Here is a 21,111-nt window from a genome sequence, read left to right as displayed (position 1 = left end):
CACCCAGTCTACAGGGAGGGGTCAGTAGCCTTTACACGTAAGCTAATACAAAATACTGTGGGTACTGAATATCCTGAACGGGATGCATTTGTGTATGATGGTAACAAAACCATTTATGTGGTTGAAAAATTACAATTGGAACGATACTCATGGATACTTTCGTACCTTAAGTATGTTGGTGAATTGGAACTTTGCAAGTTGGTGGATTATATGAATAATATCCTCCCAGAGACTCCTGCTGGAATAGCACGAGCGATGAGTGTTATTTTGAAAGAAAATCCTTCTAGGAAAAGTATATCTATAGATGGAGCTTCTACTCCATTGATGAGCATGCTCAGGACTTAGAGGTTTTGGTTAAAATTTCCAAAATATAGTATTAGTATTACATTGGTTTTTTTTTTTTTTTTTTTGTCTATAGTGTAGTTATCTTATAAAGTATACTATTAATATTCACATTGGTAAGAAAATGCAAGTTAATAAGATATTAGCCACACATTTATAATTCGTTACCTCGGATCTTATTGTAAAATCTTTATTTATCAATATGAAGATATAAGTATCTTAATTCAAAGTTCTAAAATATTTCTATTGATACTAAATAGATTGTCTTTCTTTCCATTTTTATAAGGATTTAGTATTTTTTTTTTCTTTCTATAAACTTCAATATTGTCTCAGCGAAAATAACATAGTAAATTCACAACTAAAAATATTTTTGGGGACCCAAAATTTAGGGGCCCTAAAGTGAAGACTTTACTAGCCTCCCCTTGAGCCACCTTGTCACTAGTCTAGATTTGTGTCGCGTTGGTCTTATACAGTGCTACATGTAATAAGTTTCCTCTTTAATGGTCTTACACAGTGCTAAACTGGATTTATCAGACCAGATAGTGTTATACCAAAAGATTTGATTTCTTGAATCTTAGACCATTCTTCTTTGACTTTTTAGAAGACTTGATCAAGTTTTCTTTTGCACTTTGGAAGTCATTGTAGTAAAAAAATATTCGAATGAAAATTTATTAAGGATTAGTTACTTATATGATAACTCCAGTTGAACATTTAAGCTTATAATTATATGGAGTATCTTATCAAACTGTAAAAATAGCACGGGCTAGCCAGTTTTCGGACTGTTCATTCAAAAATAGCGGCGTTTGCAAAGTCATTGAAAAATAGCCACTATTTTGCTGCAATACGGAAAGTTCCAGTATAATATATTGGAGATCGGTGCACCTGTGTATGAACGTCCATCATATTATGCTGGAACTCCAACACGCGGAAAGTTCCAGCATAATATACTGGAGATTGGAGCACTTGTGTATGAACTTCCAGCATATTATGCTGGACTGGTATATTATATACTGGAACTCCAGTATATTATACTGGAAGTTCAGTATATTATACTGCAGTATACTGGAACTCCAGTATATTATATTTATTTGATCGATATTTCGCTAAGGGCCTTCGTGCTTCTAATATAGGAAAAGTGAGTCAGTTTATTTGTCTAATAAGTTATTTCAAAAATTTACTAATTTGTTATTAAAAGAAATAATTTATATTTTGTTATTCAAATATTAATATAAACTCGTCCTTAGTTTTAAATATTTAACTGTAACAATAAGTTTATGTACTAATCGTTATATTCTACAGTATCATTTGTATTATTGACTTTTATCAACCACGTTTTTTTTTCCTCTTTAATATATTTTTAAATACTTCCTTATTTACTTATAGTTTTTTACTTAGTCTTGCTTTTAAACTAAGATAATTAATTATCTAGAATTCTATGATAAGGAACAATTCAAATAAAGAGAGTTTTGGTCTTCAAAATATTTGTTAATGTCAATGTTCTAAAAATTTAATTCGTTACAATTCTATGACAAATAATAACTCAAACAAAGAGAGATGTAATCTTCAAAATGTTAGTTAATTACAAAAAAATAATTAAGTTAATCAAATTTCAAAAAGGTAACTATTTTGAACTTTCAATGAATATGACATAAATAAAAGAAAAAACCATCCGAGCAGTGTACATGAAGGTAAAATTTTGCTACGTTTTAAAATCCAAGATTTTGTATAATATTTTATATCCACGTCGTCTTTTTGATAGTTTGACATGCTTTTATCAATTTATGTCCATTCTTTTAAAACCTTTAATTACTGGCCAATTGCATTTAATAGTTCAAATAATAAAAGGATATATATAAGGTAAATTTGATTGATTTTAAAGCCCCTAAATATTAGGACTTCCTATATAGTAGTTCAAATAAAGAAAGATTTAGGAAGCAAAATTTTAGCTGATTTCAAATTCTTAAATATTAGGTAAATAATTTAATTACGATTTTGTTTAATATGAAGTCTATTTTTAAAGGGTAAAAAAGGTGAACGACATTTTGCTAGTTTATTTAATACCAAAATAAGATTTTTTTAGTGTGGCTTTTATTTGCTATTCTATGGAAATGAATAGTAGTGGCAGACTTTATAAAAACTTATAATGACACTGACGCAGAAATAATGTATAAATATATGAAGACTTTCTTAGGAGAATCAACAAAGGGCTTATGGAAAGCCAATAAGTCAGAGTTTCCACAAGATTTTCAAACCTTAATAGCAATGGGACCAAATCCTTATAATTTTACAAATAAAATATATAGCTTAATCAGAGGCGAAGATCCAAATAGTGCATTAGTAGTATTACAGGAGAACGCTTTAATAAAATTAGAACAATTAAGTATAAGTAGTTGGTTTCATATAAAAACGTTTTTAAATGATTATTTTTATTATTGTACTATTAGTGGAAACGCTTTTGATCAAGATCTAAGTAAGAAATTATTTAATAAACTATAAGGAGTCTTAGGAAGAGAAATAGAAGAACGGTGGTATAAAAGAGAGGGAGTAATACAAAAACCAAATGCAAAATAGTCTATAGGACACAAAGTACAACATATAATGGAAATACTACAAAAAAATGTACCCATATACAGATACAAAAACAACTTAAACAAAATAATATGAGTTTCTGCAGATCAACTGTGAATACAACACAAAGTTATGACAAAACTGAATATAAAAAGAAAAAATATAGGAAATATAAACCTCAATACAATAAGGGATATAATAGAAAAAATTATTATCTTAGAAAATCATACCTAGATAAAGATAGACATGTTAGAAAGTATAGAACAGATAGAAACAATAAAAATAAACTAGAATGTTTTACTTGTAGTAATGTAGAACACTTAGCAAATACGTGCCCAAAAAAATTAATAATAAAACAAGAAATTCACAGTTAATAGAAGATTTTCAAAAAACTCTAATAAATGTAGACGAATATATGTCAGATAATGAAAATATATACTCTATAGTATGTGTAGATATAGAAGAAATAACTCAAATAGATACCTCAGAATCAGAAGAAGAAGAAGAAGAAGAAGAAGAAGAAGAAGAAGAAGAAGAAGAAGAAGAAGAAGAAGAAGAAGAAGAAGAAGAAGAAGAAGAAGAAGAAGAAGAAGAAGAAGAAGAAGAAAGAAGAAGAAGAAGAAGAAGAAGAATTAATAAATGAGATAGGATTAGAAAAATTAGATTTAGAAGAAAATACTTTTGTAAACATATCGGAAAAATGTACCTATAATTTTGAAAGAAATAAAGGATTAGATAGTAATCAGTGCTTTATATGCAAATGGTACCCTAGTATAAATAAAAGGGCTAAATGTAAACTATGCTATCTAGAGGAATGTATTTCATGTATAAAAAAAGATTTTGAAACAAAAATAAATAAAGAAGAAAAATACCAAGAGATAAATGATTCTACTATGAATTTGAGAATAATGACATTGGAAGCTAGAATAAATGAATTAGAAAAAGAATACAAAAAATGAAAAAGGGAAAAGAGAAATTAGAAGACATCAGAGAAAACATAACAGAAGTAGAGGAAGAACTAATGAGTATAGAAAATTATGATGCGCTGATATGTAATGAAGATAAAAGATTAAGTACAATAAAAATTCTAGCAAGAATTAAAATAGAAGACTATGAAATAGAAACATTAACTTTAGTAGATTCCGGATGCACAAGATGTATAATAAATAAAAAGATAGTTCCCTCAAATTTAATCAAAACTTTAGATAAGCCAGTTACAGCTATGCAAATGGATGAAACCCATAATATATACAAACATTATGTAGATAAATCGCAGATTAGCTTTATAGATACATGTTTAGATTTCTATAAACCTAGCTACAAGGTAGACAAAATCTGGGTAAGAGACTTAATTATAAATGTAGATTTTATATTAGGATTGAGTTTTATATTACATAATAATGGTAGCTGCCTACTCAGTAGAGATGGAGTAATATTCTTTAAAAATATTACACAAACACCAGTACAAACAATAGAAACTGCAACCAGGATAAGGACACGATTGAATGCAAACCAGAAAAATCTGCAAGAAAATCAGGAAGAATGTTGTAAAAAATGTAAAGATAAAAATACATGTTGTAAGATTAAAGAAGAATCTAAAACGTTAATACTAGAAGAAAATGAAGATAAAGATATATTAGAAAAAGACTATACTTTAATAGATTCGACAGAATATACAATTTTTAAACAGGAATACAAAAAATAGGAATAATAAAAAACGAAAAAGATCTGGATAATATAATAAAAATAATAGATGAAATAGAAATAATAAGAGAAAAACCTTTAAAATATTGGGAAAATAATAAAGTTATGTGTAAATTAGATATAATTAATCTAGAATATATAATTAAAACAACCTCAATAGAAGCTACAAATCAAGATTTAGAAGACTTCAAAATCCAAATTAAAGAACTCATGAATTTAGGTGTAATAAGGAGATCTACTTCTAAACACAGGTCAGCAACCTTCATGGTTAGAAATCATACCGAGATAGTAAGAGGAAAAACAAGAATGGTAATAAACTATAAGAGACTCAATGATAACACTAGAACATACGGATATAAGTTACCTGATGAAACAGAACTGATAAATAGAATACAAGGAAAAAGGATATTCAGTAAGTTTGACTGTAAATCAGGGTGATGGACAACATTTACTTGTCCAGAAGGACATTTCGAATGGTTAGTAATGTCGTTTGGACTAAAGACAACCCCACCAATTTTTCAACGAAAAATGAATAGTATATTTGGAGAATATAAGAGATTTGTTTTAGTATATGTAGATGATATATTAGTATTTAGTAAAGATATTAAGAACACTTAAGACATCTACAGACAGTATTTAGGTTATTTTTAGGAAATGGAATAATAATTAGTAAAAAGAAAATGGAACTATGCAAAATTATATAAATTTTCTAGGAGTAATTTTAGGAAATGGAAAAATTAAATTACAACTCCATATAGCCAAAAAGGCTCTAGAAATGCCAGATAAATTAGACAATACTAAAGAGCTACAAAAGCTTTTAGGAATAGTAAATTATGCAAGAAATTTTATAAAAGACTTAGGAAAAATAGCAGGACCATTATATGCTAATACAGGCTCTACAGGACAAAAACATTTCAACACAGAAGACATTAAATTAGTACAAAAAGTTAAAGAAAAAATAAAAAATATTCCTGATTTAAACATGCCATTAGAAACGGACTACTTGATTATAGAAACAAACGATAGTTTTGAAGGATGGAGAGCAGTTTTGAAAGCAAAACCAAATAAATACAGTGATAAGAATACAGAAAAAATATGTGCCTACCAAAGTGGTAAGTATAGAAAGAAAGGAAATATGAGTAGTATAGATGCAGAAATATTAGCTGTAATTTACGGATTAAATAGTTTTAAATTATATATATTGAATAAACAAGAAGTAACAATTAGAATGGACTGCGAAGCTATAGTTAAGTTTCATCAAAAGATAAATGCAAAGAATAGTAGTATAAGAAGATGGTTAAATTTTATTGATACTATATCAATATATAATTTAGTTTTCGAACATATTAAAGGAAAAGATAATAATCTAGCAGATCAGTTAAGTATGCCTAAAATTACTGTCAATTAATAAAAAGTATTTTACATGTACAGCATGAGACCAATAGTTCCCAAGACTGAAGATAAAGGGAAGGGCATTCAAGCCTCATCCTCAAACAGATACTTGCAGACAGTATTAGGTAATCTTCATTTTAAGCCACAATCTTTTGCAGAACAAGCTAATATGGAAAGGATAAGTTTTGAAAAATATAATTTAATATTTTTTCCCACCATCAAACATATCATTTAGAGTTTTATCAGAATGTGTCATAGATAGACTTCAAAGGTGTCTGATTGATAACCTATGGATAACATATACTAAAAAAGACACTAAATATTTTATAGCGGCTCTTAATGCCTTGGGACAGTATTTTACAGACAAAAACCAAGATAAAAGATTTAAATACTATGTAGTTATACATGGTAAGACAAATGATATTTTCAGACATGGTCGGAAGTACTAGACTCTATTAAAGGTGTAGAAAAACCGCTTTTCAAACGTTTCAATGATTTCATTGAAGCATTAGACTATGCAAGAGGAATACTAGGACCAAACTACTATATCTCCCCAGCACGCAGACAAAACCCAGAAACCCCCCCCCCAATATAACATCCAAAAAGACGACAAGATAATATTCTGTGATCATTGCTCATCAATGACAGAAGCCTTCAAACGAATAAACCAGAAAAATGAAATCCTGGCTCAAGAAAAAACAAAACTTATGGAGCAAGTGAAGGTACTAGAACAAAGAGTGCATGCGTTAAGATTTGAATTGACACAATCCCAAACTCAAGTTATTTTTCAACAAGACACAGAAACGAGCAGTCCAAAATAGAGTTCTCCATTTTAAGCAAAAATGGATGAGAAGTGTGTTGCATTCCCCAATGAATGTAGCAAAATCTACTGTATCTGATAATGATACAGCTAGTCCGGTTCAAACGGTGACCGGTAAAGACGCATCAAATCTGTTTATGGCTGTCACTTTGCCAAAAAGTGAAGATGAAGGTTCATCAAGACGAAGACTACCTAGAACGTTAACACAGGGAGAAACATTAAAAAAGAAGGGTATAATTTCTAAAAAGAAAAAAAATAAGAAAATAGAAAATATAATTAAACAGACATTAGAGAATTTCTTTCAAGATAAAGAAGAACAAGACAAACATATGGTCAAAAATCTCAGTCTTAATCCAAGTTCAAGTCCTAATCCAAGTCCAGAAAGGTCTCAAAATTCAGGGGAAGATGTTAATTACGAAGACTACCTAAATTATCAAGATGCTCAAGATCCATACGAAGATGATTCAAGAATGAGTTTTTGATTCAATAGCTATACGTAATTTAGACACGTAAAAGAAAGAAAGGTCTCAATCAAAAGCAATTGAGAGCAACAAGGACAAAGAAGGAGCAATAATTCTGGCGTGCCAATGCAAAAGACAATAAAAGAAGATGTGACATAAAGAAGAAAGACGTGACATAAAGAAGAAAAGAAATGACATAAAGAAAAAAAGATGTGACAAAAGGTAGTGCTAGTGGTACTACAAGACAAGCTGGATTTTTGAGTGAAAGAAAAAGTTACAAACACTAAGGGAATCTCTGATCAAGCCATGTGAAGATGGGGCCCAATAAAGTACTCTACAAGGCTTGACAAGAAAGATTTCTGAAATGTTTGAAATCCATTTTTCAAATCCATTTCAAAAACTTAGCTATAAAAAGGAAAAGAAAGAAGACGAAAGACAAGATACAAGTCCAAGAGAAACCATTCTGAAGAAAACCATCCAAACACCCTCCTCCATTACCAACCATTCTCCAAATACTTTGTATTATACCTTTATAAAATATTTCCTTATGTATGCTTTAGTAGTTCTTCTTCCAAGCCTGTAAAATAAATAAATCCTTAGGCTTATGTGTGTTCGTTTTTAATTCTCAAGTCCAGTAGACTCTTTCGGGTTTCCCGAAAGGGAAATCTCTCTCCTGTAAAAATGTAAGTTACTTATGTTTATCTAAATTATGTTTCTAGATATTACCCATATTTTTTCAGCTTTATGTTATTGTACGACTTTATATTTATTATTCCTTAATTATTAGTTTGATAATAATCAGACATCACTCTTAGTATATGGTTAACTTTTCAATTCCTTAACACTTTTGATGGATTAACCTGTAAATTCCTAGGAGAAACCGGTTAAGTAAAACCCGAAAATAATTAAGAATGAGTATATGTGTTTAACCGTGGCCAGGGTGAGGTTAAAGAAAAAGGAGTTAAGAATAAGATTTATTTCTTTAAAAGATTGGGAAGAAGAGATGAACAGAGTGAAGTAAGTAAAAAAAAGTATAAAGTAAAAAAAGGGTAATTTACGTTCATAATTTGGATAATACTGTAACTATACAGGTCTATAGATTAAGAGAGAGAGAAAGTACCTAGTAGAATTTTTACAACATAAGTACTTAATCACAAAAAATATTCTTGTTAATGAATCGTAATAATTATACCCATCCAGAAATATTTGCTAGAAGTCTTACCTCAAATTTAGAAGAGTTTATATTAGACCTAGAAACCGAATTTTATTCGATAGTAGATTTAGCCGTACATTTCATATACCTACAATGCAATAGTAGTATTTGTTTAGATATATATAGAAAACAACTGCATCTGATATTTTTAATATTATCATATCATCAATCATACTATCTAAGAAGATTATAATTTTAATAAAGACAGACACCATATAACCCCATCATATATAATCTTATTAAAGACAGACACCATATAACCCCATCATATATAATCTTATTAAAGACAGACTATATATATATATATGGTATATTTGCTAGTTTATTTAATACCAAAATAAGATTTTTTAGTGTGGGTTTTATTTGCTATTCCTATTAAAATAAGGGGTTGATACTAGCTATTTTCTCAAGTTAAAGACTCATAATTATTTGGGTGTGAAATTTGAAGAAAAAAATTTTCAAGTGATAATAGTATTTAAAAATTATTATAATTATGTTCGGAAATAAATATAATTTGGAGCTGCTTTTGAATTTTTCTGATTTATTTAAAGTAAGAATTTTGAAAAATATTTTTTAGAGTTTTTTAAATTTTAATTTTTAATGACCAAACATTAATTTGAGAAAAAAATAAATACTTTTCAGAAAAAAAGAATTTCTTTTATAGCCAAGCGGGCCCTAATTAAGCTTCTGTCAATGTTTGTAAATTTAAATATTCAATCATCTTGACATCAAGTAAATAAGTTCAGTCACATTAGTTATTCACAAATTATACTTTATTCTTTCATGGTATTAATTAATTATTAAAAAATAGAAAGAGGTAACGATACTACTAGAAGAACAAACTGTGACTGCAACTCCCCCAAACAAAAGCTAAAAATGGCGAAATCAGTAGTAATTCCTCGTATGTCTCTCATCTTCCTCCGCTCCAAATCCATGTCTTCTCTCACTATAATACCTCACACTATTTTCTCACCCTCAGAAAAGCTCCATCCCCTTATTCTCAAAAAATCCCATTATTCACTTCATTTTTTCTCTACTACTTCAACTCCATACCCGCTTCAATATGATATGATAATCTCCCGCCCTGCAAATTCCCCTTCACTAATCCAAAAATCCCGTCCACAACGCTTCCTTCCCAATTCAAAACCTGCTGATTCCGAACCCGAACCCGGTTCAGAACTCGGTTTCGACGATTGGGTTGATAGGAAATTGAATTCAAAATCATCTAATGAGGAACCCAATTCGGATAATATTATGAAAATGGATAAAGGGAAAAGGAAATATTATAATAAGAGGAGAAAAAGAATGTTTGGCGGGTCGGATTCGGATTCGGGGGATGAGAATAACCGGGGCAAGGATAATGAGTTTGTTGAGCTGAAGCAGGAAGTAGTGGAGCTACGTACATTGCACAAGAAGGAAGAAGAGTTGTACTTTTATGACAATTTTGCTTACCCTTGGGAAAAAGATAAGCATTATAAGATGGTGTATCAATTGGAGAAAAAGTATTTTCCTGATCAGTGTTTTGATAAAGCTTTTCTTGAACCTGGGCAATCAAATGAGAATGTAAAGAAGAGCAAAAAGAAATTGGGAATTAGGGAAAAGATAATGGAGAAAGATGGTGATGGTGTGGTTGATAAAAATTTGATCTTTTTTGAGGAAGAAGAAAAGGGTAATGTAAAGAATAGCAAAAAGAAAACTTTTGATGGTGGGGTTGATAAAAGTTTGATCTCTTTTGAGGAAGGAGAAAAGGGTGTGAGGAATAGGGGTGAAAATAAGGAAGAAGGTAAAGTTGATGTATCGGAGAAGAAAGTGGAAGAGTTCTTCAAGTGTTTGAAGAAAGTTCCAAATAAGGAAAATGGTGTTGTTAGTGCTGAGCCGTTTCTAGCTACAAGGAGTACAGGGCTTCCTCCTAAATGGGATAGCCCGGGTGGGACAGTGGTATTAGTGAATAAACCAAAAGGTGAGTTTGAGCTCTTAATTGTCTTGACACTGGGATTTATTATGTGCGTTTGTTAAACGTTGATGTGTTTTTAGAAGAGTTAATATAAGAGTTTTAAGTTCTCATGTGAAGTCAATGTTAAGTTTGAGTTTATAATTGAACAAGAAACATTAGTTACAAGTTGGATTGACAGAATAGAGATTCTTAATGCAATGCTTGAGAAGTTTGACTTCATTTCCTTGTTTGATTTTTTAAAATTGTAGGTTTACTCTTAGAGAGTCTCAGAGTCAGAGATAAGCAAAACTTGTTTGGGAGTGTGATATGTACATAACGAATTCAGATAGTGTATGGTTATTGATGAAAACTGCCCAAGAGTCTTATTTTCTGTAGTGTTGTCCATCACAAAGTTCACGAAAAGGACTTATACGTTGATACGCAAAATATATTCACATAAAAGCAGAATATAGAATCAAATGCCATAAATATAATTTACGAGTCAGGATTGTCTCTTATGATCTAATATCGTAAATCCAAACCAAGGTTAGGAGGCTCTTGCATTTTGGGAAATATAGTTATTAAAGCTTCATTTTCTTCTTCTTCTTCATCTTCTTTTTTGGGTGACTATTAGTCTGAATTGCCTTACAGGTTGGACTTCTTTCACTGTTTGTGGAAAGTTGCGGCGTCTAACAAAAGTGAAAAAGGTACATTTTTCCTAACCACAATCTAGGGGCTATCTGATATGGTCTCGGAGAAGCAGTACGCGAACTCTTTTTAAGAATATTTTCAAGATAAATTTTTCTGGTGATCTTTTGTATTTGAAGGTGCATTACCATGTTAGTCTTAGGAACAAGAACGAAAATTTGAAAAAACTTTTGGACGAGTGTTTTCACTTTAAAATACTTGAATATGTAGTTTGATTATATCCATGCTGATTAATAGCACTCTTACTCCGATTAAAAAAAGAGCGCTTGAATAGGCTTCTGATTTCTGTCTGAAGATTTACTATTTTGATTTTCTTTAACATATCTATTCCTAATGTAAGATACTATGAAATCTTAGATTTTTAAACATGAACTTCCCCTCATCAAGTTTTATGTATTCTTTTTGGTGTTGGGCGCTCCACTAGATCGATTCTGCTAAGGTAGAAGACTCTGTCCAGCAAAATCAGACCTGTGGGCTGAAGAACATGTTGGGGCGAGGAAGAAAAGAGTATTTAGCAAAATTTGAGAGAATTTACATTTTTGAGCATTTTGTTACCTCCTTCCTCCAATGTTCATTTTAAATTGAAGACCTTGTAGCAAACTTCTGTTTCTACAAAAAGATTGCCCCATTCTATTTGGGGGGGGGGGGGGTCTTATCTTTGTATTTTGGTTAAGGGGGGTTTTATGCTTATATTCACGTGATTGGAAACATTCATCACGTTCAGACTAAATACAAGCTGAACTAAGGCATTTTTATTCCATTTTATTACCACCTTCTCCTTCAAATTCATCTTTTGCAGGTGGGCCATGCTGGAACGCTTGATCCAATGGCAACTGGATTATTGATTGTATGCGTTGGTAAAGCTACAAAGATCGTTGACAGGTAACTTGCAATAAGGTTTTAGTTGAATTAGTCTGGGGGAGCTTTCAGGGATTCCTGAAATTTGATGAGAGTTTCTTATTCCTGCTACTATTTTCCTTTTGTCTTAGGAGAACTTATACACGTCTATGAACAGTTTCTTTTAGTCTCTCGATAGAGTCATATGATAAATTTTTTTGAAGTCTAAATTGTTCTTGGCAGTTATCAGGGTATGATGAAGGGCTACAGTGGAATCTTCCGTCTGGGGGAAGCCACCTCTACCTGGGATGCAGATTCCCCGGTATTTATTATTTAATTTATTTTTTGAAGTTATAAATCTTCAGATAAAACTGGACCATGTGACTTATTTCACCCCTACGAAAGTCTCATCTAATACTCAGTGAAACAAATTAAGATGGCAAGATGAGAAGTTTCATGATAAAGTCAACACGAATAAAGTCTATTGATGTTACACAAACTGGATCTAGTTATTTGTTTTCCCCCGGATTATCTTACTTATGTAAGTTTGGATTCTGTAATATCCAGGTTATCCAGCGAGAGCCGTGGGAGCATATCAAGGATAAGGACATAAAGAAAACAGCAGCGTCCTTTTATGGAGAGATATGGCAAGTCCCTCCGATGTTCTCAGCAATCAAAGTATGTTAATTTTAGTTGCAACACTTAAGTTCCTCCAATTATTGATTCTGCCGAATATAAATTTATCCGGTGTATATTTTGATTTTTATAACAATGATTACAACATCTTCTTACCCTGGATGAATAAAATTATTGATACCAGATTTACACTTTCTTAAACAATTTTTTCTTAGTATTTTCAACACGCTTAATTTTGTTATGAGTCATGAAATATGGCAATCACATGAAATGAAAACATGGTGAATCAACTCCAGCTATATCTTCAGTCAATGTAATGACCTAGTTGCTGCTGATACTATTTGTATTTAACATAAGCTTAAATCAAAGTGTGCTGATTCAGAAAAGATTGCTGTTACTTCTGTAATCTGTAATTGTTTGAGTTGTTATTTTCTCTTTCCTTTAATAAGTTCATCCATTTTTTGCCAGCTTCATCAGAATTTCTCTTGGATGACCAAGCATGAATTGGATTTAGTATTGTGTTATTACTTATTAGACTCCGTCTACTTGTGATAGGTTGGTGGTGAAAAGATGTATGAGAAAGCAAGAAGAGGGGAAAGCATCGAACTTTCACCGAGGAGGATTTCAATTTTCGAATTTGACGTGAAGCGGAGTTTAGATGACAGGTTATTTTGTTGAACTCTTCTGGTGCTAATCTTGTGCCACATGGATGTCTCACCTCTTGAAAAATCATCTCTGTGTTTATTGTCTGTGCCTAAGAATTAAAAGCCCTAGCCAAGGTTCTCTCAAAGCGTCTAAACATTCCTAGGGTGCTTCCAAAGTGTCTTACCAGCATTGAATTCTTTAGTGCTAAATGTACACTCAAGTTTTGTTTGAGGGTGAGGTGGAGAACTCATTCTGATTGAAAGCAAGAAATATATTTCTTGCAGAGTGCTTTATTGGAGTTGCACAAACTTCCTCCCGTTTGTGGATTTATTTATTAAGTACTTCAAAAGTTTTATGAGAACCTCACAAGGGTAGCATCTTCTTGATATGCATCCCCTTGATTCTGAAGCATGTCTATATTTCAAATATGCTTTCATGTGAAGCATGTCTATATTCCAGCCAATTACTCCTAGAGGAAACTGAGTAATTCTTGTACGTCTATAAATCAGACATGTTCTTTTTTTCTTTCTTTCAGATATGCTTTCATGTGAAGCAGAATTAGGATATTTGCGACAGATATACTTATAATTTACATGCATTGACATGAGCAAGTCTTTTGGTTGCTAATGGTTGTCACTCCACTAAAGCTGTTTTATTATTTCGCCAAAAGTTTCATATTGAAGATACTTTTTTTTTTTTTTCTTCTCTCCTTTTCTCTTTTTTGAATTGGCAGACAGAATGTCATTTTCCGAGTTAGATGCTCAAAAGGTACCTATGTCCGATCACTATGTGCAGACTTCGGGAAAGCTCTTGGCAGGTAACATATAAAGATAATATTCGTTTTAATATTAAAAAAGCTTCTACATTTTGTGATAGATGATGAGAAATGACAAATGTTCGGTGATGCATAATTTCTTTTTAATTCTTTATGTTCTTCTAAGTGGATTCAAACCCAAACTGAAAATTTTACTTGCAGTTGCGCTCACTTGACAGCTCTAAGACGAGATTCAATTGGTAAGACACTGTTCTTTTAAATTCAGTTTTTATTGAAAGTCTTGGGTTGTCTTGTTTTATATCTGAAAATAGTTGTGAAAAAGGGTTCCCTTTATCTAGAACATCAAGTGATAAGAGAGGTCTTCGTTGAATTTTTGATTGCTGTGAGCAGCTTGTGGTCAGGGTTTGTGACAATGCTATTGTAGTACTAGAGAGTGTTGCCTGAATCTTGCGCCTAATAACACGGCAGAAAACACCATATATGCCTTTTACCTGAAGCTAGGTCTTGAATTCCACAAGTCGAACCCAATACTGCTTCCTGCAAGTAGTTGTCAGTACTTAGCTAATTGTGCTCTCTTTACCTCACAGGAGAGTACTCAGCAGATGATGCTTGGGAATTTCAAGAGTTGGAAGAGGCAATCACCAAAGGATATTTGTAAGATTCTTGGAAATTCCAGTGAGCAGAGTTACCCAATACCTGTGCTTGTGGAAGACTAGCAGGCAGCAGGTACTGGTGGAATAGTTGAGGTGCGCGCAAGCAGCCCGGACACCACCGTTGTAAAGAAAAAAAAATTCTTGGAGATTCCACATTTGTTGGTGGCAATTGGAGATCTATACTAGCTACCTTGACCTTAACAAAGGATTTCACTTTCGCCTCCACTTTACCTCTTTCCTTGCTTTTTCCTACTTTCCCTTAGTTTCTGGGCAGAAGTGTATAAGTTATATCCTTTATAAGTTGAAGATAAGGGTGAATGTAATAGCACTTTGTAACCCTTTCTGGTATTAATTGCACTTATTTTTTTGTTACTACCTTTAGTATGACACCTTTTTAAGTGTAAGTACAAATGAAATAGGTCTATTGCATTATGGAGTTTGTTATTTTATCCTATGTGTCGACGCACGTAGCAATTTTCACTGGCATTTTCAGCACCAAGATAAATGAAGCTGGGAGGAAGGCAGTCCCTGTGGATAATGTAACATTTGCAACAAGATAAATTAACAAAAACTTAAGTATGTTAATAGCATTTCAAATATTAAAGTTCACTACCCTCAAATATCGATGGCCAAATTTCAACTTGTAAATAATGACACTTTAGTATGACCGTACACTGATGATATCCTCAACCCTATCTTCAAGAAGTTGACATGACCATATGAATAAGTACCTATACAGGAGTTTTGACTTTGAACTCAAACAAGCATAAAACACAAGTTATCAGGAGGCTGACACAAAATGATATATATTACTAATAACAAAAAACAAGGAGAATACAGAAATTTCTTTCTACCAACTTGGAACTCTAAACCATCATTAGATATTTGCACACAACAACGTTCGATGTCCTACAAACATTCTAAATCGTGTGAGTGTCCCACCTAAGTAGTTGTAGAATTAGGGGGATCAATCCCCATTGCCTTGTAATAGGCCATCTCTGCAGTAGCCATGCGATCCTGAAACATTGTCCATTCTCTTCTACACCTTTCTCTTACCTGAACCAAAATAAATGTTGGACTTAGACATACAATCAGAGATCAGCATACTCCTTTTGTAACAAGATTACACAAACACTTGCAGAATCATGCATGATTGGGAAGTATGGGTTTGAGTTCACATACATTGACACATGTTTTGTGATATATAATGAAAAGAATAAGCATCTCAAATTTCATCTATGAACACAAAAATTCGAACGTGGTTTGACATATCCATATGCAAATTCAAAATGTGATTAAATTGCTATTAGTTTTCTTATCCAAATTTTCCTTAATCATCAGTTTTTCATGGTCAAATTTCAGTATATAGGAGAATGAAATACAGCACATACCCCTTCCCATGGTGCCTTGCCATTCTCTGATTTACCCTGTCGAAATAAAATAGAAAATAATCATTACATCCAACTTTCATACTAATCTAATATACTCCAACAAGATAAAGTTGGATATACCTGGCTCCCAAGTGATGGAACAGTTTGATGCACAATCCACTGAGCATCTACAACTCCTATCTTTTCATGTGCCGGCTGCTCATCCAAAAGCATTATTAGGAAAAAGACCATTTGGAACCGAACATAAGGGAATTTGTCCCGCACATCTTAAAGTATACTACTAACCTCCACACATCTCCTAAGAGCAAAATCAAGACCCCACCCATGGACCAAGTCATTCTGCAATAAAGAATCAAGAATTCAGATGTGCAGTAACCAAATGGGTAGCAATCCTCCTCCCCCCTTCGCCTGCATATTCTTTTTCGTTGGCTGCAATGAATGGAAGGATATTTAATAATTGATACCTGGATCATATGCCAAACACACCGCCAGGCCTCTCGAGAGAAAACAGGTGCCATGATCTCGATAAATCTGATTGCCAGCGAAATAACAGTTAATATTGACACCAAACACAAAGTGACATCAGTAGTTATTGGTAAATATCATGCATTCCATACGCTGCACAAGGTGGCAAATGTGGATCAGCGCACCAGCCTGGTCTTTCTTCTGTTTCCCTGTAAGCAGAAGCAATAAACTGTATATGAGATCAAGCTATGTGTGCATGGGATGCTTTAATCAGAGCAGTTGTAGGTATAATGCAAGTACTATGTTCCCTACTTGTGAATTTCAGTGTCATTTCGCCCTTTTGTCATTTGCCACGTCAACCCACTGTTTGGTGCTAAACCAGGTTGGGAAATATCCAAACCATGTTTCGCCACCAACTTTATGTATCTGCAGTTGCATTGAAGCCTTAAGAGTCCACAGACAATTCAACATATTGATACAAACGACTCTGAGATAATCATAACTTACTCCTCCGCATTAAAATTCTCAAGCCCCAAGTCTTCATCCCAGATGAATATATAGTCATAAGGTGCTACAATGTCAGGATGCAGAAAACGTTTTGCATACCACCTTTCAACAAAATGAATAAACTTTATACTTACCACAAATACATCAAAAGTGTTGAATAATTGAGGATAAAAAAGAATTCATGATAATAGTTACCATTTAGTTTGTTTCGGTGTACTGACATGGATAGCCCGCTTTGACCACTCAAGGTCATCCCATTCACTTGTTTGACCATCATAGTGAAACAGCATAATCGTAAAGTTCTCTGAAAACTGTTTACAGTACAGAAAAATAAGCATGCCGAGATACACAAGTAAAATTTTGGACTTAAATCTACCTAAGTTGGCAGCAAACCAACCCTTTTTGTTAACCTAGGTTTTCTTTCTATCTTTTCGCTCATCTCTGGTAACCCTAATTCGTAATGAGATTAAAAGTGGGATTGACGATAAGATTGATTCTTTGTTGGGAAAAAAGTAATGATTCACTGCTGTGTTAAATGATTTGCAGAGCTTCACCAATAAACTAGCATGCATGCAACACAGACTAAGGAAAACATTATACATAAGAACAGCGAGGATAGCACATAAAACAAGACAAGACTATGCCGGAAAAAAGAAAGAGGGGGGGGGGAGGGGGTTGGGGAAGCAAAACAATAAACCCAAAAACAAAAAATGAAGCAAAAACATGATATAAAAACTCTTTTGAGATGGGAGGTGGGGCTAGTGGAATTAGCAAAGGAAGGTAAAATTGCCCTTATCAGAAGTCCAATCCCGGTTCCTCAAACACAGTCTCATCTGAATGAGATGAGCCAAGGACTGAATTTTATGGTGCAAAAGTTACAAGCATATACTCCCTCTGTTTATAAAAGAATCAACCTATTACTATTTGGGGAGCCAAACGAGGTTTTCTTTGACCATGCTTTTGCAAATAGTTTTTAAATATTTTGAATTGTTAACTAATGTGACTCGTAGTACCTTTTATGTAGTTTCTAAATATGTAATTTTTATTTCAAAAAGCTTAAAGAATCTATGTCTGAATTCACACCGAGAGTTAGTCAATTTGACCCTCGTACTCCGAAAAGGTTCAAACAGATTGAAAGGGAGAGAGTATTAGTCACGCTTCTGATCCCTTATCCATGAATAAAAGAACCCCTGAAAATGACAGAGAAGGGATCACAATAGCAAGTACAAGGAAAAAAAGCTAGAGAGGCTTGGGCACAACCTTTTTCACTGCTGCATCAATGTTACTCTTCTGCTTGAGGCCGACTGTGAAAGTCACAAGGTACCTTGGTTTGATGATCAAGTCCTGCATATCAACAATGAAGCTGATTATCATAGAGGGATATAGTAATTGTTATGTTTTCTCATCCCAAAGAAAAAGGGAAGGAAAATAAAGAGAGAGAGAGACATGGACATCGTTCATTTTTAACGTACAATGGCATACTAAAATCATATTTAGCTGCCCTTGAAACAGTTCTTATCAGTCATCATAGCGGGATAGCATAAATTTCAGTGTCCAACACTATATGGCAAACTATAGCAAAATGTTTATTTGAGCACCAGAACCAGAAGGATGCAAGCATGACTTTAGCCCACTTCAGCAGTTCCTTCAATATTTTTGTTCGACTGAGCAACTACTGGAGAATCAACTACTATCCAGAAATCAACTTCAAAAAATGGTTAACTCCATGAAAGGGATTACGGAACAAAGAGGGTATCAGCAATGTGTTTAAATTATTTGTATATCAAGTCTCAAATCATGCCATCAATTTGCATAACGTGAACTGGTAGCTGTTACCAAATATAAACAAAATCAATCGAGTGCATCAAATTAGAATTACAGCTGAATTGACAAACCTCACTGGGCAGGCCCCATAACCTCCGAGTATAAAGATCAGACTCAGATGCTACGATACCGGGTGGTAACCTCTCGGCACCTCTGGGATTTGACGGAACCCAAATCTGCTAGATTGCCACAAATAGCATAAATATCGAACAGCAGTTGTCTATAAACTTCCAAAATAAGTGCAATCTTATATGTGTGACAAGTAAAATACCTTTGGGTCATTATTCTTGTGTGAACTGCCACCGCGTCCTTTCAAGGAATTCAAGACATTTAATAGAGCTTGAGTTGACAGGCCTGAGTACTTGTCCTCTATAGTTAGATCAATTGATTGGAAAAGATTAGTAGGTAAGGGCAGCTGCAAAATTGAAATCCACAAGCACATTACCTTACCAGCTCTTATTCAACTGATACTTTAAAAGAAAAAATGGCACATTAAATACGATTATATCAAATTCATTATCAAAGTAGATCCCCTTGCCTTGGTCAATGAAATTGTAGGAAAGGTTACACCAAGGAAAAACCCAAATACAACTCCAATAAAAGTAGTCACGAAAAGCCTCATTGTTTCATTCCGTCTTCTCGAGATTGGGCTGTAGATATTCAACAGTAAGCTAAGCACTCATTACCACTTTTAACAATAAATAAACGGATCAACCAGTCAAAATCAATCACGACTCAATCCCAAACTACTAAGGATGCCTATATGAATAAAGACCCTTAAAATACTTCAAATATTAAAACCTTCGCTTCATAGGCGTCGCCATCTTAAGTCACAATCCTTTAGTAGTAGTTTCACAACCAGAAAAGAAGAATCTGCAATGAGTTTACTAACATCTGCTTAGCCCAAATGTGAGTACAAATATTTCCAGCGCTCCACACTAGAAATTCACTATTTTTGTGGCAAATTGGCCAACAACCTACAACCATAAAGTAAAAAAAAATCAGTACTTTCACTTTACTGGAGTCCCAATTTTCCTTTCATTCTATTCCAAATGTTACAAAATCTTCATTAATTAGTTCACTTGGTCTATAGTAGTAAGTTCAAATTCAAATCTTGCATAGTTTCTAAAAGAGAAATAATTTCAAAAATTGCTTTAAAATGCTCTAAAAACATAAATAATATTCAAATATTATCCTAAAAAGACGCAGAATTTACTTAAATATGCTCTAATAACATATCTGAAGACAAAAAAAAAGGTTTAAATTCTGAATCGAACCTGAAGTTGCTGATCTGGAGGATTACGAGAGTTGCAAAAATTCCCGTTAATGTTTCATCGAAATCCTTAGGATGTTTAATATATGGAAAAAATCCAACCTTGGAATTGTCAAAGAAAGCATATATACTCTCTGTCCTGATGTCTTTGGAAGTAAACGAAAAAATTAAAAAGAAAAAATTTAGTCTCTTCTATGAGTTCTACCTGGGACCGGTCCTTTCCTTTTCAGTACAGTAATTTTTTAGTTTTTGTTTTTGCTTTCTGAGTAACAGACACACCTTTTCTACTTTATTAAAAATCAAATTTTACACCTTTTAGTCATTTTGTAAGGAGGTTAAATAAGCATTAATTGAAGGGCAGCCTTAGCGTAATGTGACCGGGAGGTCACACATTCAAGTCGTGAAAACAATCTCTTGCAGAAATATAGGCTAAGACTGCGTACAATAGACCCTTGTGGTCCAGTTCTTTCTCAATCCTGCGCTATGCTTAATGCATCGTGCTGCCATATGACTAGGAGGTCACGGGTTCAAGTTGTGGAAATAGCCTTCTGCAGAAATACAGGATAAGACTGTGTACAATAGACCTGGTGGTCCGGCCCTTTTCCGGACCCTGCCTATCACCGGAGCTTAATACACCAGGCTGTCCTTTTTTTAAAATAAGCATTAATTGTTTTGAAATGAAATTATAACATATATATAAAAAATAAGAAAACCAACAATGATGAGACAGGGCACCTACACGGGCCATCATCTATAGTATATCTGGATAATGGAGTGAGTGCACAAACCTTAGAGCCAACGACGGAGCCATGTTTATTTAAGGGGATAAATTCAAAAATAGTCAGATTTACAAGTGGTCATTCAAAAATAGTCACAGTTTTAAAAGTAATCAAAATTTAGTCATTTTTCATATAAAGATAAATTTGAACGAAAATACTATTCAAGATCCGGAAAATACTCCCGC

At 33.0% G+C, this 21,111-nt stretch overlaps 2 protein-coding genes across 3 annotated transcripts; one reads left to right on the top strand and one right to left on the bottom strand.

Moving 5' to 3' along the window:
- Positions 1–9,306: 9,306 nt before the first annotated feature.
- On the top strand, positions 9,307–15,136 carry LOC104243698 (uncharacterized). Its single transcript, XM_009798938.2, has 9 exons — positions 9,307–10,460; positions 11,085–11,140; positions 11,941–12,023; positions 12,222–12,300; positions 12,546–12,656; positions 13,170–13,279; positions 13,993–14,076; positions 14,236–14,273; positions 14,622–15,136. The coding sequence occupies exons 1-9, from the start codon at positions 9,377–9,379 to the stop codon at positions 14,690–14,692; spliced, it is 1,716 nt and encodes a 571-aa protein (XP_009797240.1). The 5' UTR covers positions 9,307–9,376; the 3' UTR covers positions 14,693–15,136.
- Positions 15,137–15,477: 341 nt separating this feature from the next.
- On the bottom strand, positions 15,478–20,314 carry LOC104243699 (uncharacterized). Of its 2 annotated transcripts, none has more exons than XM_009798939.2 (15): positions 20,152–20,314; positions 19,676–19,851; positions 19,413–19,524; positions 19,146–19,289; positions 18,946–19,050; positions 18,311–18,394; positions 17,246–17,361; positions 17,051–17,152; positions 16,856–16,969; positions 16,696–16,752; positions 16,543–16,609; positions 16,364–16,417; positions 16,199–16,273; positions 16,079–16,114; positions 15,478–15,743 (listed from the first exon to the last, which is right to left on the bottom strand). In XM_009798939.2, the coding sequence occupies exons 2-15, from the start codon at positions 19,696–19,698 to the stop codon at positions 15,630–15,632; spliced, it is 1,203 nt and encodes a 400-aa protein (XP_009797241.1). In that variant the 5' UTR covers positions 19,699–19,851; positions 20,152–20,314; the 3' UTR covers positions 15,478–15,629. The 2 variants fall into 2 exon arrangements, with proteins under 2 accessions (XP_009797241.1, XP_009797243.1); XM_009798941.2 differs by having other exon boundaries at positions 19,767–19,851; positions 20,152–20,288.
- Between the last annotated feature and the right edge of the window lie 797 nt (positions 20,315–21,111).

This window comes from Nicotiana sylvestris, chromosome 2 (genome assembly GCF_000393655.2).
Source record: "Nicotiana sylvestris chromosome 2, ASM39365v2, whole genome shotgun sequence".
Taxonomy (NCBI): Eukaryota; Viridiplantae; Streptophyta; class Magnoliopsida; order Solanales; family Solanaceae; genus Nicotiana; species Nicotiana sylvestris.
Note: the sequence above shows the minus strand (reverse complement) of the source record. Positions and strands in the feature narration are given on the sequence as shown.

Excerpts from the sequence above, each read along its gene's own strand:
- LOC104243698 (XM_009798938.2), top strand. The coding sequence starts at position 9,377 with ATGGCGAAATCAGTAGTAATTCCTCGTATGTCTCTCATCTTCCTCCGC. Across the intron at positions 11,141-11,940 it reads GTCTAACAAAAGTGAAAAAG|GTGGGCCATGCTGGAACGCT; the intron begins GTACATTTTTCC and ends CATCTTTTGCAG. Across the intron at positions 12,024-12,221 it reads GCTACAAAGATCGTTGACAG|TTATCAGGGTATGATGAAGG; the intron begins GTAACTTGCAAT and ends TGTTCTTGGCAG.
- LOC104243699 (XM_009798939.2), bottom strand. The coding sequence starts at position 19,698 with ATGGCGACGCCTATGAAGCGAAG. Across the intron at positions 16,970-17,050 it reads GAGAATTTTAATGCGGAGGA|ATACATAAAGTTGGTGGCGA; the intron begins GTAAGTTATGAT and ends ATGCAACTGCAG. Across the intron at positions 16,610-16,695 it reads CATTTGCCACCTTGTGCAGC|ATTTATCGAGATCATGGCAC; the intron begins GTATGGAATGCA and ends GCTGGCAATCAG.